Raw genomic sequence first — 18,777 nt, forward strand, 5'->3', positions numbered from 1 at the left:
TGTGTATTCACGTTTATTTAAAGTTACAGTACCTTTAATTAAAGTGTACGGTAAGTGCTTGCATCAAAGTTTGTGGGCCGTCATTCCTCCAAGTCCCTCCATGGTATGTGCTCATAATAAACTCAAACTTTATTCTGTTAAAATCATCTTATTTATCTTATACTGTGTCCTTTTTTGTAATTCCTATTTGAATGTGTTTATAGTGATCAGTAAGACGTATTTCATAGTTATTTAGGACTAACTTGGATCCTTTTGGGAGGTCAAGAACAGGCCATTTAGTTTTTAACTTATAACGGGAAAATTTGCATGTTACACAGGCAATTTGAGCTACAAGTTACAAATTAAGTTTCTACAGAAAAGTACCCCTATATACACCAATTCTCTTCATTAGACTTATCAACTTTCTTCTCTACTGTCTGAAGATTCAAATTGCAAAGACTCCACATGTATTTTTCTTTCATTCATTTCATTATCCTCACTTAGGTCATGGAAATCTGGGAGATTATTCCAGCTAACATTGGGCCAGTGGCAGAGGACACCCTGAACTGTTTGCCAGACAATCACCGGGCACACATGTATTATTGTGAAGTAATTGCTGAAAAATCTTATTTTCTGTGAAAGTTCAGTACAGGGTGCTTTTTTACTTGGGTCACAGGTTTTTTTTACGAAACCAATATCTTGTAAAATGCTAAAATAACCTTGTAATGATAACATCCCCCACACCCAAACACACAATTAAATAATGTTCCTGCACATCCTTTCAATTATTGACATATGAACATCAATTTAGACTCCCCCTTATACAGTGTCTCATTATTTTGATATTTTGATAGACCTTAAACATTGCTATTTACTATACGCAACTTTATGGGCTTTATTTCAAGAGAATCGTGTTCTTTGTCCCATTGTTTAGTATTGCATATTTCTAAATTCGGTACTCAATTTTGGAGCAGCAAAAAGCATGTCCAATTTTTGACCCTTGGCATGTCATTGATTTTGTTGCCTTTTTTTAACCCTCTTTCACTTCCATTGATCAAACAACTGAAGAGGATAGGAATCAGGAGAGAAGGGGGACAAGAGGCTGGAAAGAACAACAAGGGAGAATACTCTGGCATCAAACATCAATGATTGGAAAAAATAAGGCCTCTCTAAAATTTCCAAACCCTTTGTCCTTCAGCATTTTACAAGCTTCTTCCTCTTATTATTCTTATTCTTATTCAGCATCTAAACAACCCTGTGTGTCCTTTTGCTGTACTGTATACAAGAGAGCAATATAACTCCCAAACGTGCTTCTCAACGGTAATATATATTTTTATGTCAAATTTGGTGGCTAACTAAAATTTTGAACTGTTCTCTCTTCTTGCAGTGCCTTCCCATCCCTGGTCATGGATTTGTTCTGGACAAATACAAGTGCCAATGCAAAAGAGGATTTTACCATCCAAGTCGTGTGGCACTCACCGGCTTAAAACGTATGTCACAAATTTTTCTTGAAATAATCAGTGCACATCTATGCCAACTTTTGGGGGATTGTCTTGCACAATAGAATTGTAGGTGGCAGTAGCTCAGAAGGTCTTAGGACTTATAGGTTGCAGGTTTCCCCATAGGTATTCCCGGCTCCTCAGAGCTACATGAGCTCCGAGCGCTTTGGAGGGTCTTCTATGAGTTGAAAAGCGCTATATAAATGCAGACCCTTTGTCATTTAATTAGAGCTTTAAGTTCGACCCTATGAAATGTATATTCAAGATAATCCTTATTGAAAATAATTGTGACGGCATCACAAACAGCCAAAACATTTATCAATGGAATGACGTTTTAAACTAACGGAACTTTGGTATGAATGTCTGAGTCTTCTTTAAGCCCGGCCCAAACTTGGTGCCACCTGCATGGGGGATTTTGCGTCGACGCCGTTGGCTGCAGAAGGCTAACGGTGCCATATCTCTGCACACGTGAAGCAGCTCTTAGTTGCACCAGTTTCATTTCTACTCCAAGATGTTTTTATCAAGTGTCTTTGGATCATGTGACCATTCTACAGAGTCAGATAGGGATTACGAAGATGAACACATTTATTATTGCACCCAAGGAAAACGCGAATCAGGGCTGTGTTGTTTAAAATGTGACATTAGCTTTGTTAATGCTAGCTTTTATTATTCTAAACCTGGTTTAAAGCTCTGTGTTGGGCTAGCTAGATATTTTTCACTCACGTATGATGACCAAAGTACACTGAACTCCCAGTAAACAAAGTGACATTATGTAGAATGCAGCCAAGAGCTAATCAGTCAGTCAAACCGTGGAGATTTTCACGTTAAAAATCACTTTATAATTCTCTACAACAGGGGTCGGGAACCTTTTTGACTCAAAGAGCCATAAAAGCAAAAAATATTATTTTATTTTGGGAAAGAGCCACACCATATATTATAAGACAAATTTACAAATTTGCTAAACCCGCACCCCAGACAAAAGCTTAGTCTTCAGCGCATTTATTTTTGATGATTTGATAAAAAATATGAAAAGAGAATAATGCCAGAGCCCCTGTCCCAAAATCAACAAACATACCACTTTAAACTTGTCTCTTTCTTGCAATTACTCAAGATCGGTTAAACTGCTTTCGACCCTTTTTTTCATACATATTGGTTTCAAAACCAGATGCAAGCAGTTATTGTGTAAGAACGTCACAACATTCTGAAAATAGGGAGCCTGATGAGCTCACTTTTGGCGCAGATGGCGTAGGGCGAGAGATGGGAGGGAGTGCTTGCGCTTTTTGCATGGCTCCACCCATCCCTCCCACTCACCCAATCAAAAGACTAAGTTCTCTTCCGGTGTTTTGGCGTATTTACAGTGTGTTCTGTGGATTCATCATAAGGTATCTGAACACTGAACACAGATTATATAGTGAACTTTTATATAAAGGATTCTTTAGCGTTGTACAGCCAAAACGAGTTTTTTCCCCCCCTTTTTTGTGTGACACCTTGACTGTAAATTGTAGTGAAAAACGTGCCCTATATATACTGCGAAGTAACAATGTATACTTAGCTTTGGATTGGATTTGCGTGTACCTAAACAGGATGAATAACTCAAGTATCGAACAAGATGGAGAAATTTTGCATGCAATCAAATTTGTCTCTGAGCCATAGATATTCATAGAAAGAGCCATATATGGCTCGCGAGCCATAGGTTCCCGACCCCTGCTCTACAACAAAGTGACATTATGTTGCCTCAAATAATACGTTGACTTACCTTAGTACAGATGTAGACATTTTTATTAACTTTATCCACATTGAGTTGGTGCTGTGGACGTCCAAATAACTTTCTCCAAAGCAGACACTTGATTTTAATGTGGCTTTGGAAAGGGTAAAAAATTCACACAATCGTCCAGCTTCTCAGGCAACCTCTAATCAGATTTGAATGTACCCCATACGTACTGTTGGACAATTTTAAAGTTTATAATATAAGAAAAAACTCAAAAAGATGAACAAAAACTGATGAACTTCAATGCATTTCTATGGACAATGGAACTCAGAATGTCCGAGTCTATGGGTTTTTTACGCACACTGTGATTGGTTCATCGCGTTTGAGGGTGGGGCTTAGCCATAGGTCAATTTGCACCTGAATAACAGGTAAAGATGTTGCTTCCTCAGTCATAATTCCAAAAAACTGGAGAACCTTTGTCACACATGTTTTATTATATTCCAGCCTGACATTTGCCTGCTTGTTATCCCCAAACAGGAATGTCCACTCGGGGCGGGCAGATTGATCCAAATAGCGATATTGCCGACACTAAGTACTTTGAACGGCTTGATACTATTGTCCTGGGATCGATTCTTCAATCCTCCACCAATTATCTCAAAGCGCTGCTTCTCTATGCATATAGTGCAGACCTTCTCTTTCTCAACCAGCATGCTCGGCCACTCTGAGTTTATTCCTAAATCATGACAGACAGGCACACTATCAGCACTTTTGCCTACCTGGCCTGATGCTTCATCCCGATTACCAGGGAGGAGCGAAAACAACATCTATGTGCCCACCCCTACGAGAAGCTGAAAATGACAGAGGTAAACATGAAGCGCAGAGCGGCATACGATTATGTTTTCAACAACAGAAAAAGACGATGCCAGGTGAAATTTATGTGGTTAAGCGGTCTGCTACTGCGGCAACACCACATATTTTCACAAACACAAGAAAAAAGAAAGCAATAAGCTGCAACTAAAAATGTAAACCTGTTACTGTCTCCGGATAAAAAGTGTAAATCTGTTATCATTCTGGCAAAGAGCCAATGAGCAAAAATTGACACTTTTTTGCAAGGACTTTGTTTTCAATATACAGTGCAATCTAAAGTATTTTTTTGTCTTGTTGACATTATTAAACAGTATTTTTATTTTGGTTGGATTGCGCCTTTTTTTCTTTGACTCTGGTTTGACTCTCTCTGTTCTGTTAGGATTGTGTTTAGCAAAATGACAAGCTAACTCAATGATCATGACATTTCCAAGCAAAAAGTATCAGTATAAAATCTGTACCGCTCGATCATACCAGGTATTTACGTGGATCTGATCAATACCAAAATTCCCAGTACAGCCCACCCCTAATGTGTACATCTGCTTCACAGTTTTTGTTTAAACCACTCACAATGCTAATTGCTTGCAATACATTTAAAGCAGGAATTCACTGATTAAGTCAATTGTTAAAATGTGTCTGGCTAGCTTCGGGGTTGCTTTGGCTTCCCGTTAACATGAACAGGAAAATGAAATGGCTCAATGGACAATGTAGCTCGTCATTGACTTGGCGAATCATGATCTGGATTCAAATGAGCGCATTTACTCTGACCCGTTTGACTGAGAGCACTGCAGTGTCCTCAGGCAGGAATCTAGGCTCCGACGAACGAAAAAAAATCAAGCGGCTGCGGGGCTCCGGTAATACTGTCAACCCGAGGCCATTATATTCTAAGGCGTAACTTTATTCTAATTTGGCGTGATATGAGGCCCGAGGTCCACGAACTCATACTCTGAGGAGACACCATTAAGAATCACATTGGTTCAGTCCAGCTCAAAGGTCCTGGAAGTGAAACAATCCGTTTATTCACAGTTGGATTTCACACGGACAAGATAGGGCAGAAAAGCAATTTGGCATTGTTCCCTAGCAACAATTCAAAGGGCACATTTCACATTGGAGAAATGACTGCCAGGGAAAGATGCGTTTTAAATAATGAAATGACAAAATAAAAGTAAAAGTTAAAGTGTATTACTTGTTACAGCTTACCATTAAAAAGCAGTGACACTTAAACTCAATTACAAAGCTATTCCATTACAAAATCAGTTCAGAAGAAATATATATAATAAATACATGAAATATGATATAAAAAGTAAATCACATTAGTTAGGCACAAAGTAAATGGTGGCTAATAAAAATATTAAAACCACTCCTTTCATCACATTGATTAGTAGAACTTCATTAATTGATTTATTACCCAGCCACTTATCCTCACTAGGGTTTTTAGGCGGCGGGCAGGGGACAACCTAAACTTGTTGCCAGCCAATCACAGGCCACGTAAATAAAGACATATTCTTCCCTAGCGCTCATGCTGTGTTAGAAATTTCCACCAGTAACTGTTGTGAGCGGGTCAATTTTGACCGTAACTGTTGTGAGCGGGTCAATTTTGACCAGGGCCCAACTTATTCCTGACCACCATAAAGAAAGGAGTATCACTCAATGTAGTTAACATCCTAAACAAACTGCGAGGTCCAAATGGTGCAAGTAGCCAAAATGTGCCGGGCACCCAAGGAAAAGGCTCAAAACCACAAAGTCACTTGAGAGGATTTACTGAAACAACGAAACTGAGTGCAAGTGTAGGTGGGGGAGACCAGAGTCCAAAGGAAGCTTTTCTGGATCCGACAGAAGGGTATGGGAGAGGGGTGAAGACTGGAGATAGGCTTATGGGGCGGAGCAAGTCTAGTGGCGAAAGGAGAGAAATTCAAAAATATAAATTTAATGAGTCAAATTTGGTCAACAATCAAGCACCGGTTGCTTGTTTCTAACCATAAAATGGGTCACTAGAGACCCTAACACAACAGAAGGGTTAAGAATAATTTTTTCCTACCAATCAACCTCTTAGTATGTTTTTGTATGCGGAAGGAAACTGGAGTGCCCGGAGAAAGAGAGTAAGACCATGCAAACCCTACATAGGGAGACTGGTTACCGGGATTGAACTCAGGATCTTTGAACTAAGAGCCAGACATGCTCACCGGTCATCCACCATGCTGCCATTCGTAAAACCTAAAGTATGTTAATTACTTGAGTGCCAATCCATGGGTAATATACTAATCAAGGATCTCCAAAAGCCTGTCCCTTTTCATTATTTTCTTCTTTACTTTTTTACCTTTTTTTTCTTTTTCCCCTGATTTTATATTTTCTTTGTATTCATATCTTTACCTTGAGATGGGCCACCAAGCTGTACTTGCCGAAGACACAAAATTATCTCAAGTGCGGTCCCTTCTCTAGGGTTTCTTCATTTTCCTTACGTTGTCGTTTTTGAGTTTTTCCTTGCCCTCATGTAGGTTTTAGATCAGGGGATGGTGTCATAATAGTCTGTTGTTTGCAAAAAATCTGTGTTCTGTGCAGCCATTTGGGACACTTTGTGATTAAAGGCTATACAAATAAACATGACACTTGACTTGACACCACAGGAAATGGTGTCCCTACGACTCTAGTGGTATAATATATATATATATATATATATATATATATATATATATATATCTCATCTCATCAGCCGTACCGCTTATCCTCATTAGGGTCGCGGGGAGGCTGGAGCCCATCCCAGTCATCTCTGGGCAGTGGGCAGGGGACACCCTGAACTGGTTGCCAGCCAATCGCAGGGCACACAGGGACAGACAACTCATTCGCTCATTCACACCTAGGGACAATTTGGACCGGCCAATTCACCTGAAATGCATGTTTTTGGAACGTGGGAGGAAACCGGAGTGCCCGGAGGAAACCCACGCAAGCACGGGGAGAACATACAAACTCCGCACAGGAAGTCTGGAGCTGGATTTGAACCCACGACAGGTTCCCATGACATGAACTGTGCCGCACAAGCGCTAACCACTGCGCCGCCGTGCTGCCCTATATATATATATATATATATATATATATATATATATATATATATATATATATATATATATATATATATATATATATATATATATATATATATATATATATATATATATATATATATATATATATATATATATATATATATATATATATATATATATATATATATATATATATATATATATATATAGTATACATATGGTATTGTATGAGTTTATATACATGTAGGATTGTATACGTTTATTTGCATGTATGTCGGTATATATGTACATATACAATATGTACATATTAACATTTGTTTGTTTTTTGTAAAGGGGTGAGAGCTATTAAGCCATGCTTCTTCTCACTCCTTTATGAATATTTATTTGTTCTCTTTTACCTCGTGGTTTATGTAGCTTTCTCATTTTTCTTTTTTTTCCCAGTTTTACATGTTTTCAAAACTTTTTGACAATGATCAGCCTTGCACAGCTTTTGATGCTTATCCAGAATAAATAAATGACAACAACAATTTTAATTTTTCAGGATTCAGACTTAATGAAGCATCTCCCAATCTTCCCTTTCTCCGTATTTGTTTGTTTTGAAATAATGACGACAAATTACATTAGAAAAACTCGAGAAACCCCCTGCAGAACACTTTCAGATGTTAGAAAAGCAATTTGGGAGAGAAGACTGGTTAAACCCCTTCAGACATGGGTGATTAAAAATTTAGTGTCCCCATGCTTTGTTCTCTTCTCTCCCATCATTCCCTAATTAATTAAAGCTTTTGTTTGACATTATAATTATCATGACATTTTCATCTAATTAAATTGGTGTATCTGCTCCTCATTAAACGAATAAGTCAAAACCATTCCACTTGTTAATATCGCTGCAAATACAAACACCAATTACTCTACTCCGACCGATATAGTAAAACAAACAAAATGGATCAGGCAGATGAAAAAAATAGCTCTCAAAAAGCCCGAATTGTGTTCATGAATTCAGTCGATTTCAAATGTATAACTAAGCCCCCTTTTCTTCATCAGGTCACGAGCGGGGTCCTAACAGAGAGGACATTTTCGACGTCGCAAATAAATGCCTACCTTGCCGGGCGGGTTGTCCCTACTGCAGAGACAATACACCCTGCCTGGCCCAAGAGGACAGTGGTTTGCGGCTTGCTGTGGCCACCTCTCAAGGTCTGTGCATGCTGCTGGACTTGGCTAGCATGGTGGCGGTCTACCACTTCAGGAGAAGTAAGGTAAGAAGAAACAGCAGAGTGAAAGACCCATTAAAAAAGCATTCAAAGCGGGGGTCTCAGACTCTCAAACGATAGCTTGAGGCCTTTTCTTTTACACGAAGGTTTAATGTGCAGACCGTACAAGTTTGATATACATTCAATCCAGTGTTTCCCATACCATAGGTAGATTTTGGGAGGCCACCAGGGTTTAAATTGTCCCAGCAAAGTCTCATATTATTGCATCATCAAAAAGATAATAATCTCATCTCATCAGCTGCACCGCTTATCCTCAGTAGGGTCGCAAGGATGCTGGAGCCCATCCCAGCAATCATCGGGCAGTGGGCAGGGGACACCCTGGACTGGTTGCCAGCCAATCGCAGGGCACATGGGGACAGACAACTTACTCGCTCAGTCACACTTAGGGACAATTTGGACCGGCCAATTCACCTGAAATGCATGTTTTTTTTTTAATGTGGGAGGAAACCGGAGTGCCCGGAGAAAACCCACGCAAGCACGGGGAGAACATGCAAACTCCGCACAGTAAGGCCGGGAGCTGGATTTGAACCCACTCAGGAGGTTCCCACGACCTCAGAACTGTGCCGCACACGCGCTAACCACTGCGCCGCCGTGCTGCCTGAAAGATAATAATATTTTAAATAAATATAAATTCAAAAAAATTGATTTTTCATTATATAAATAATGGTGTGTATTTGTGCTGCATTTTCTCTGTCAGTCAGCAACTAAAGCATGAAGTTAAGTGTCTGTCCCGCCCCGCCTGCACTGCGATTAGACGGCTGGGTAAAGTTTAACATTGACGAGCGTGGCGATTTCCCCAAATTGAACATTTTTCTACTTTCCGCGACCAAAAAAAAAAGATCTGCGCATACATAATACAGTTTTGTTCAGCTGTTCGATGTGTTTTTTTTTTTACATCTTTGGGCGTCACCGGACTACTGCCATGATACGCAAGGTCTCTTTCGCAAACTTTGAAAATAGTCTTTTTAGCCGCGATATTCAGGCTAAAATAATTGCAATATTTAGAAGTTTTGGTACATGTACGTAATGTTGACGTTGCCATTTCTCTACAGTTTTGTCATTGCTCAAGACAGAGACGCTATTTCCCTTCCGCGACTCTCAGTAGAGATTATATTCATGCAAAGATAACTCACTGTGTTAGAAAAAACATGTCTGGCGACAATAGTTGACAATAGTTTTATTTCTATTATCGACTTTTGTTGGCAACGATGACTAATCGTTGAAGCCCAAGGTGAAATGCTTCGTGACTTCGACCCCAGCCGGACAAGCAGATTGATGCTTCATGACGAAGAGGTAGAGAGAAAACAAAATCAAACTGTAATACTATTTCTGTAGGAAATCAGAATATAGAGGAATATGAATCTTTAAAATCCTTCTAACAAGTAGGGTCGGCTGATCTTAGCGCATGGTTTCAAGTGATTATTTATCAGATATATATATATATATATATATATATATATATATATATATATATATATATATATATACATATATATATATATATATATACATATATATATATATACATATATATATATATATATATATATATATATATATATATATATATATATATATATATATATAATTTTTGTTATCAGTCTGATAATTATTGTACATTCCTAGAGTGTATCATTTATCCTTGATCAATGAAACTTTAAGTTGAGTGAAATGTATACTCACAGAAAAAAATATTTGCGTCACTTCTCCCTTTCCTTATTTGTTCCAAAGACGGAAGTTACCAAGTGCCTCTGCGCGATTATTGTGGCAAAGGACTTGTTGCAAAATAACCCCCCCAAAAAAACTGTTGTCTAAGGACGCTAAGAAAAAGAAAACGAGAGCCTACCTGAATCACCAGCTCAAAGACAAGGAGGGTCTTCTGGGATGAATGACACTGTCTTGTATTGTAAAACTTAAATTTATAAAAGTATTTTGAGCCATTACAAATATGTGCAGTAGCAATCATATCGTTCTTCATTGACATCGCCTGATTTGCAAAAAAACTTTGCAAAAAATATTGTAAAGACTAGTTCATAATTTCTGTATTTTTTTAACTGGATAAATTACCTCAAAAATATTCACTCTGCACACAGCCAAACTGAAATGTATGGTATTTTACCCTTACCGACGAGTATCACAGCTACCTTCCTCCCTTTGCGGAGTTTGCATGTTCTCCCCGTGCTTTTGGCAGGTTTCCTCCAGGGCCTCCGGTTCCCTCCCACATTCCAAAGACATGCATGTCATGTTGATTGGCCTGTAAAAATTGTCCCTAGGTGTGAATGAGCCAGTGAGTTGACTGTCTCTGAGTTCCCTGTATCTGACTGGCAACCAGTTAATGGTGTCCCCTAGCTACATCCCGAAAATGGCTAGAATGGGCTTCAGTACCGCCGCGACCCTAGTGAGGATAAATGGTGCTGAAAATGGATGGATGGATGAGCATCATTTTATGACACTACTATGTTTAATATGTTGTCGTCACATTTAGCAAAATTGCAAAGTTCCTTAGTGCCGCTTTAGCCCTTATGTGGTGAAGGGGCCCCAGTGACTCACTTCAAGGTTATAAAATGCAATAACGGATGTGTCTCAGGGGCCATAAAATCAAATAACAATGGTAATATATGTTTATTCATGCATATAATGTTTGTTAATATGTAGTATTCACTACATTAAGTGATACTTATTTATTTTTGGTGGTCAGGACTAACATAATATGAGTGTTAAAGTGAGTCTAATTGCCTCTTGTACCTATATGTACACTTCTGACAGTATTTATTGACTACTTGTACCAGCAGCTATGTTCACAGTCCTATCTTTTCCTTTCTGGTCGGAAAGATTAATGCTGTCCAACTTCAAAATTGCATCATATGCATTTCTTCTTGTACTTAGCATAATTAGCTTGAAAAAATAGTATTTTGCATTTGTTGTAAGATGTTGTGGCGCGTCAAAAATGGGTGATGTCTTCTATGTTCAAAACAATCGTCAAAACAAGGTACGACCTTCTCCTAAGCTGGAAACTAACATCTTCTTCCCAGATGCTTTGTCCCAAATTGTAATTTAGTCTTTTCAAATAACTTAACCGAGTACAAATAAGTATTTCGAGATATATTTTTACTTTAACAGTGAAATCTGTAAAAATTGTGGTTACATCGTAAATTCAAGTGTTCCTGTATCAATTAGCCACTCTCTTTTTCCTGCTCTACAGAGTATTCGCACTTCTGGATTCATTCTCCTAGAAGCGTTGTTGTTTGGAGCTTTACTGCTGTACTTCCCGGTAAGTTTGCAGTTTTCAGTGTTCATTGTTAGTATCGTTTCGCGTTTTATCATCATCATATGCTATATACTAGAGTTTGTTTGGGTTTGTATCTGTTGCATAAAGGGTGTAAAAAAAATAGTATCCGATTGGCGAGTTGTAAAATGTAATACAAAAAAGAAATAAAGAGGCAATAAAGAATACAAGGACATTAGAACGAATCACGCAAACTGTTGGGAAAAACTATTAAGAAAGCGGATTAAGCAAAAAAGACAAAAGTGCACCAGGTTATAAGGGTTGCCCCCCAAAAATTGTCTTCGTGATATTTTTTCAGATGTAAGATCTATCGCAACATAAGGCGCATGGTATTCAAACTACAGTAATAGCTAGGGTTGCACCATAAATAGAAAATATGCATTAATTGATCAGTCAAAATATAGGGTATACTCATCACTTTTGCATGACATTGGATGCAACGGGAGTTGAACCTGGGCTGTGACTTGGAGAATGACCTAATCCGTAAACTTTTAGGGATACAGATGACACATGAAACAGTATTGAGTTTTATATCATCAGACTATTTTTAGTCATGGATCAAAATTGTTGATGTTATTATTGGGCCAGGCTGCGAGAGTATTGTCAGACATTAAATTGGTTCGTGGGACAGAAAAAATTGGGGGCCAATGAAATCCAGTATTGTATCGCAGACTCAAAAGATCTTTACGATGAGCAAAATGTTCTGAATTGAATGAAGAGAGATGGAATGTGGGAAGTTATTATGTCACTCTGAACTGAGAGAAGAGAAAGACATTGTGGGAAATAATTTGGTTGTCCTGATACATATTTAAAAGCTTGGCCGCGCGTATGCTTAATTTGAGCTGAAAAAAAGGGATACAAATTTTTAGACCAATTTTTAATCACTTACTGTTTTCTTATTCCTCTAATATATCTGGTACCATGACTAAAAATAATGTAATTGCAAGATAAGAGCTAATACCTTTTCATGAGTCAACTGTTTCCCTAGTGGTCGAGATCCAGCATAGACTAGTGTCAAATAAATTGTTCAAACAGAAAAAAATTGTTCAAACCTCACATTGTTTATTTCATGTTACTAGTGTCAATAAAATTGTTCAAACCCCTGCTGCGATCAGGGTTTGATTCCTGTTGTATATAATGTTATGCAATTTTAAATAACCAGTAATGTCCCTGCTGGCCGGGTAGTTAGGATTTGGTGCTCTTACCATTGCTATTTGATTAAATTCCTGATGCCGCCATAGTTAAGCAATTGTGATCAGTTATAAAATTCAACGAAAGGTAAATAATTGCAAAAACAAGATAAGACATTTCCAATTTTGACACATATTAAGCGCACCAAATTTAAGGCGCATACTCAAATTTTTTGCCAATTTGGTGTTTTTGGGTACGCGTTATTGTTCGGAAAATAACGCTAACTTTCAAGGACGCCTCGAACGACGCACTTTACCTTCAGACCAAAACATGTTGAATGTTCCCAGTTGAACTGGAATATCTAAGAATATTTTCAGGGAGCAATGCTTATCCGAAATATCAAAAAGATATATGCAATTCTTTTGAAGTCAGTATATGTGAACTCCCACAAGCACCCACCATGAGCAGAGGTGGGTAGAGTTGCCAAAAATCTTACTCTAGTAAAAGTAAAAGTAGTCATCCAAATACTTACTTGAGTAAAAGTAGAAAAGTCCTTAGTGAAAAATTACTCAAGTACTGAGTAACTGTAGCAATGTCATATATATATATATTTTTAAACAACCAATCAAATTATCAAAGTATATCCAATCAACAAAAAAAATGCATTTAATATAAAAGTAGATTAAAATAATCAACGTAAATTAAAGTGCTTTAACAAACAATAAAATAAAAATAGTATAACCAAATAAATAAATTAAGCTCATGTAGCAACAAGTAGCACATTTAAAGCCCCAATACTTCTCTTAACAGGCTCTCTTAACAAGCAGAACAACAAGCTAGCCCATGAACTCAAACAAAGGAGACATTACATATTGTAGCGGGTGTTTGGCTTTCTTTTTATGGGGAACATGCTTTCGATGTGAGGCCAGGGGTGCTCCTCCTCTTCTGTGTTTTCATAGTCGGAATTGCTAAGCGGCATTTTCGATCCGTTATCCGTAAACAACTTTCCCTCGCTGAAGTTGAATATGGTCACGTGATAAGGCTGCTACGTTTGATTGGTTAAACATGTTAGAGCCTGTCCGAGTTCTGTGTCAGAATAAATGTGCCTTAGCGGAGACTACTACATACTGATCATGAGTATGTCACAAAGCGTGTGCATATCCTCCAACCTTAGTGTTGTCTACATGAACAAGTATTTTGGTGGACACCAGTGTTCCCTCTAAGCTGCGCGCGTGAGCAATTGCGCACTGCTCGCACATTCTCAGCGCACAAGAAAATCTAGCCAGCGCACAAAAATGAGGTCAAAATTACTAATTAAGAAGCGACTTAAGTCAAAGTTACAGTGCATATAGGTAAAAATACACGGGTTCCCCTGTGTCCTAAATGTGGTATTTTGAAGTTGAGTCGAATTAGAACGAAGTTTAGTAAAGTTAGTAGTGTTTGTCGAGAACCGACTTCTTCGGCTCGGCTCATTAAAAGGTACCGGCTCTTTCGGGTCCTAAACGGCTCTTCAGGTTGTTTTTGCTTCTTTAGGGCCCGGTCACAGAGCCATTTGCGTCTGTATCGAGGCTGAATCACGGCCAGAAATTTCTGCCTGTGAAGCAGACGCTGTTGGACGCTTTGAGATCGCCATATACACGAGATACAGTAGTGCTTTACACGCGGTCGGAAATTCACACGCGGTTGGCCGCGCAAAAAAGTTTTGCGCTGCTCAAAAATTTAGACCACATGTTAACCGCGGGCGGCACACGTGGTACACACAAGGCAATGACGCGGAACGACGTGCTATGGCCACGGCCAGGGCGTGGTTACACGTGGGTAGGACGCGAAATTTTAGCGGGTAATCGTGGGTGGAGCACGGTCATAGCATGTTCTGCGCCTGTATCGCGGTGTTATTACAATAATAACATATTGGCTTCTTCGGTGCCATAGCTTGAAATCTTGATCTTCACGGGACTGTGTCTTGAGCAGTTATGATTTCTACAGCCCGGTGTTCTGCCGAGATTTGCATCCCCTCGCTACTACAACCACTTTTACCTCGTTTTATCTCACTTTTATCTCACTTTTAGGGAATGTAATGGCGAACATATAACCAAATCCACTTCGTCTTGCATTTGTTGGGAATGTAATACAACATAAACCATTCCGTTTTTGTTTTTGTTGTGAACGTAATCGAACGGTAATGCACACCGTATATAAATTACTTTTGAGAACTGTTATGCACTCTACTGTAAAGCTTATTATGCAGAAATAAGCTTTATGGTAGAGTGCATAACAGTTTCAATACGAGCGATTTGAATAGAAAAAGGCAAAATAAACATGTTACCTGCTCAAAAGTGATTTGTATACGGCGTGCATTACCGTTCGATTACATTCACAACAAATACAAAGACGGAATGGTTTAAGTTGTATTACATTCCCAATAAATGCAAGACGAAGTGGTTTTGGTTATATGTTCGCCATTAAATTCCCTAAAAGTGATATAAAAGTGAGATAAAACGAGGTAAAAGTGGTTGTAGTAGCGAGGGGATGCAAATCTCGGCAAGGATGCATTTCTCGGCATAACACCGGCTCGGCAGCTTTTATACTTGTGGTCCACACGCGGAAATGACGCGATGAGGGAGCGGAACAGTCGCCGGCGTCTGTTTTGCGGGCATACCACCGATGAACAGCGGGTTGGCCAATTTTGCGCATTTTCCATCGCGGGCAACCACGGGCAAAAAAAAAAAAACGCAAAATTTTACCCGCGATACAGACGCAAACGGCTGTGTGACCGGGCCCTTAATCCTAACATGACCAAATATTATGTAAAATTATGCTCAAAATGACTTAAAGGAAGGGGGGAATAGAACAAAAAAGAAAATAATACCAAAATGGAAAAGTAGTGAAAAGCTGAGAAAAAAAGAAACAAAAGGAAGAGAAAAAAAAGAAGGAAAAATTTAGAAAAGAGCCAGAAAAAAAGAAAAGAAAGAAATGTAGGAAAAAAAGTAAACAGAGAACAAAAAGAAAAAAGTAACAGCTGGGAAAAAATAAACACAATGAGATTTTTTTTGAAGGAATTTTTAAAAAAGTAGAAAAAAAACACGGAAAAAAGAAGAAAAAGTTTGTGTTGCATTCAAATAATTTCCAATTATATCAAAAATGTTGATACTATGCAACAAAATATATCAGGAAATAAAAAGAAATCTTTGAAAGAATTGTAAGAACAAACGACGTTTGTAGGCCGTACAACCTTTGCAATAGTACATGAGTCAATTCATTCAAAAGAGAAAAATAATTTTGCATTGCCGGAAAATGTAACTTGATGTTGCTCACTGTTGTTTCAAGTGTTGCTCACCGACTTTGTGTGAACGCTCAGACCCCTGCAAAATTACAGGGAACATTGGTGGACACCATATTGCTTCCTTCACATATGAAGCACATTAATGCTCGTGAAGCTGAGGTGTTCAATCTGAAGCAAATCTCGCAAACAGATGGGCCAAATTTGCACATAACTGGAAGATCAGAGGCAAACTGGGGATTCTCTCATTTTGAATCTCTCTTGAAGTCTAAAACCCTGGCTGGAGGATTGCCGTTTTTATCCCTCAAATAGAATCAACAGTAAAGACGTGCTCAGTTTTTCTTATTTGGGGCGTTATCATGCAAACGACAGTAAGCACCTGTTATTTCTCATGTCAGTATACTCGGGATTAATTGGGGTGTGCATCCGCTCTGTTTCCGCAGTTGCATAAAAGTCACCAAAAATAGCTTCCTACAAATACGCTTTCACTCTCTTATGTGCACAACGACGTGGGTGTCCCTTCCCCACACCCACTCCCACTCCTGCACTTCCTATCATCCTGGTACCTTTTATGTCTCTACCTTTCCCAAGGTACTCCTTTAAAGCGTTTCCCTTCTTCATCTCCGCCTTGATGTCTGCTTCCTCACCCGTACAGTTACACGCACACACATACGTGAAAAAAATACGATATTTTGTGGCTTCCGAGCGTTCTCAGCTAAGCTCGGTGCAGCCGCTCCGTTCTGGTGCTTGATGCATTTTTAACGAGTCCATCAAGTTCTAGCTCCGCTTGTTTTAAAAATACAGTACATCTGCTGATTAATTGATAGAGGAAGTACGGTTGGAGGGTGGCGACCAAAGAGGCTTATCAGGGGACATATAAAATAGCATGCCTTTTTTGTAAACTTTCCCGTGGCCTAGTGATGGTAAGTAGCATTGCACAAAGGGCGTGACACTGTTTGTCTGCTTGACTCTCCACATACACAGAATGAAGGGTGAATCGTATTGCAATTTGCAAAGGTGACAGTGGAGCGGACGGTTGCTATGAAAACAGACAGGGTGAGATTAGGACATGAGGCTTATAAATAGATGAGGACACAAGAAGCCACAAAAATATAGTGAGTCTTTTTTTGGCAAGGTGCTTCCTTTGTTCCCTGCGGGGCTCGGTCTGTTGTGTTGTTGGTTCTGTGTCTGTTTTTGTTTTGCAGTTTCTTGGGTGAGTGTTGATGGGCGGGGCTTACTGGGTGGCATCTGCTGTTGATGTTAGGAAAGCTAGGTTTATTTGGGCCAAGATTGGATTATGATTAGAAAAGGTTTTCACTCGGAACCTAATATTATCCGTCTTGTTAATACATCTGTGTATTACAGTGCCTGAGGCCTTCTCTGCTGGCTTAAAAATTTCTGGATTATGTGATTTTAATCATATTTAGTCCTTTGATAATTATTAAAGAATTCCAATGTGTGTCAGCTTCCTATAATTGTATCACACCTGGTTGCATTGCTTCCAGGTGTGATCATATTAAATCCTTTCACTAATCACATTTCAGTCATTGGTTGTTGTGATTCATGCCAATCGGTCAACACTTTGGATCTCCAATGCCGATTGGCCAATTCATATCATAACATAATTTACACTGTAGTGTGACAGGACACCTGTACTGCGTTCGCCTGCATCTCGCTAAGAAGAGTTTGGGTCCGATGCCTGTGTCATGCTGCCTAAATGATGCATCTCTCTTTGTCTCTCTCTCTCTCTCTTTCTCTCTCTCTTTCTCTCTTTCTTTATTTCTCTCTTTCCATCTTTCTCTCTTTCTCTCTTTCTTTCTCTGTCTCTCCCTTTCCCTCTCATTATCAGTAGGCAAGTCCCCTCTAATTAAAACTGCCAATGAAATAAAAAAACGTCAAACACTGCTTCGCAGATTTTCACTTTTTGCGGGTGGTTGCGGTCCCCGTTAACCGCAAAAACTAAAGGATTTCCGTATTGTGTTAATTTAAAAGCGAAAGCCAGACAACTCCAAAGCGAGAAAACCTTTCGCAAGCGAGAAAAGGCTTTGTCTGCCACTTTCAGCCTAGTCGTAAGATCTTAAACCTGAGCCCAAGCCCGTACAATCCGAATTACGGGCTGTTTCAATTCGTTGGTTTCAGGCCGAGCTTCTCTCTCACTGACTTTTTTTTCATCCACCCATCATTGTTCTTCTTTGTATTCATAAATTCTTGATTAACTTTGATTTTGTTAAAAAAAAAGTCTTTACATGTCACATGTCCGCTAAAGGCCCATGTGTAAAATACACAGCCCGCCACTGGTGTATTCACATTTTTGACAAGCAACTCTTCATCTGCATTCACAACAAATGTAAAAGTTATTTAATAAGCCTACTCAGTGAGATTGCAGCTCAAGCTGTGCATGTCACAAAGCCAAAATAATATTGTTTTTTGTTTAAAGTTTGATTAGACTTTTTTAATCTTATTTTTCCAGTAAAATAAGAAATATAAAACTTAAAATTAGAAAAATTATCTGCCAATCAAACAGAAAATCTTTGACTCAATATTTTACACATTTTACTACTTTTTCTTAGTGGAGATTGTTTTAAAATAATATTTTGAACTTGTTTTTTCATTTAAATGTTGTGACCTGAATAATATTTAAACTGTTCAAAATGTTACTTAAAATGAGAAAAAAATGAATATGAAATGGGGATGAATTTTTTCTAGATAAATTATTCTAAC

General features: G+C 38.6%; 1 protein-coding gene across 1 annotated transcript in view; it reads left to right on the forward strand.

Annotated features, from left to right (window-relative positions):
• The window catches only part of gpr158b (G protein-coupled receptor 158b), a 73,469-nt gene that overhangs the window by 29,143 nt on the left and 25,549 nt on the right, over positions 1–18,777 (forward strand). The window contains exons 3-5 of the mRNA XM_088334714.1: positions 1,367–1,469; positions 8,133–8,344; positions 11,562–11,630. Coding sequence (XP_088190840.1) covers positions 1,367–1,469; positions 8,133–8,344; positions 11,562–11,630 — 384 coding nt within the window. The remainder of the gene's footprint in view (positions 1–1,366; positions 1,470–8,132; positions 8,345–11,561; positions 11,631–18,777) is intronic.

This window comes from Urocampus carinirostris, chromosome 1 (genome assembly GCF_059441175.1).
Source record: "Urocampus carinirostris isolate Australia breed hairy pipefish chromosome 1, RoL_Ucar_1.0, whole genome shotgun sequence".
NCBI classification, from domain to species: domain Eukaryota; kingdom Metazoa; phylum Chordata; class Actinopteri; order Syngnathiformes; family Syngnathidae; genus Urocampus; species Urocampus carinirostris.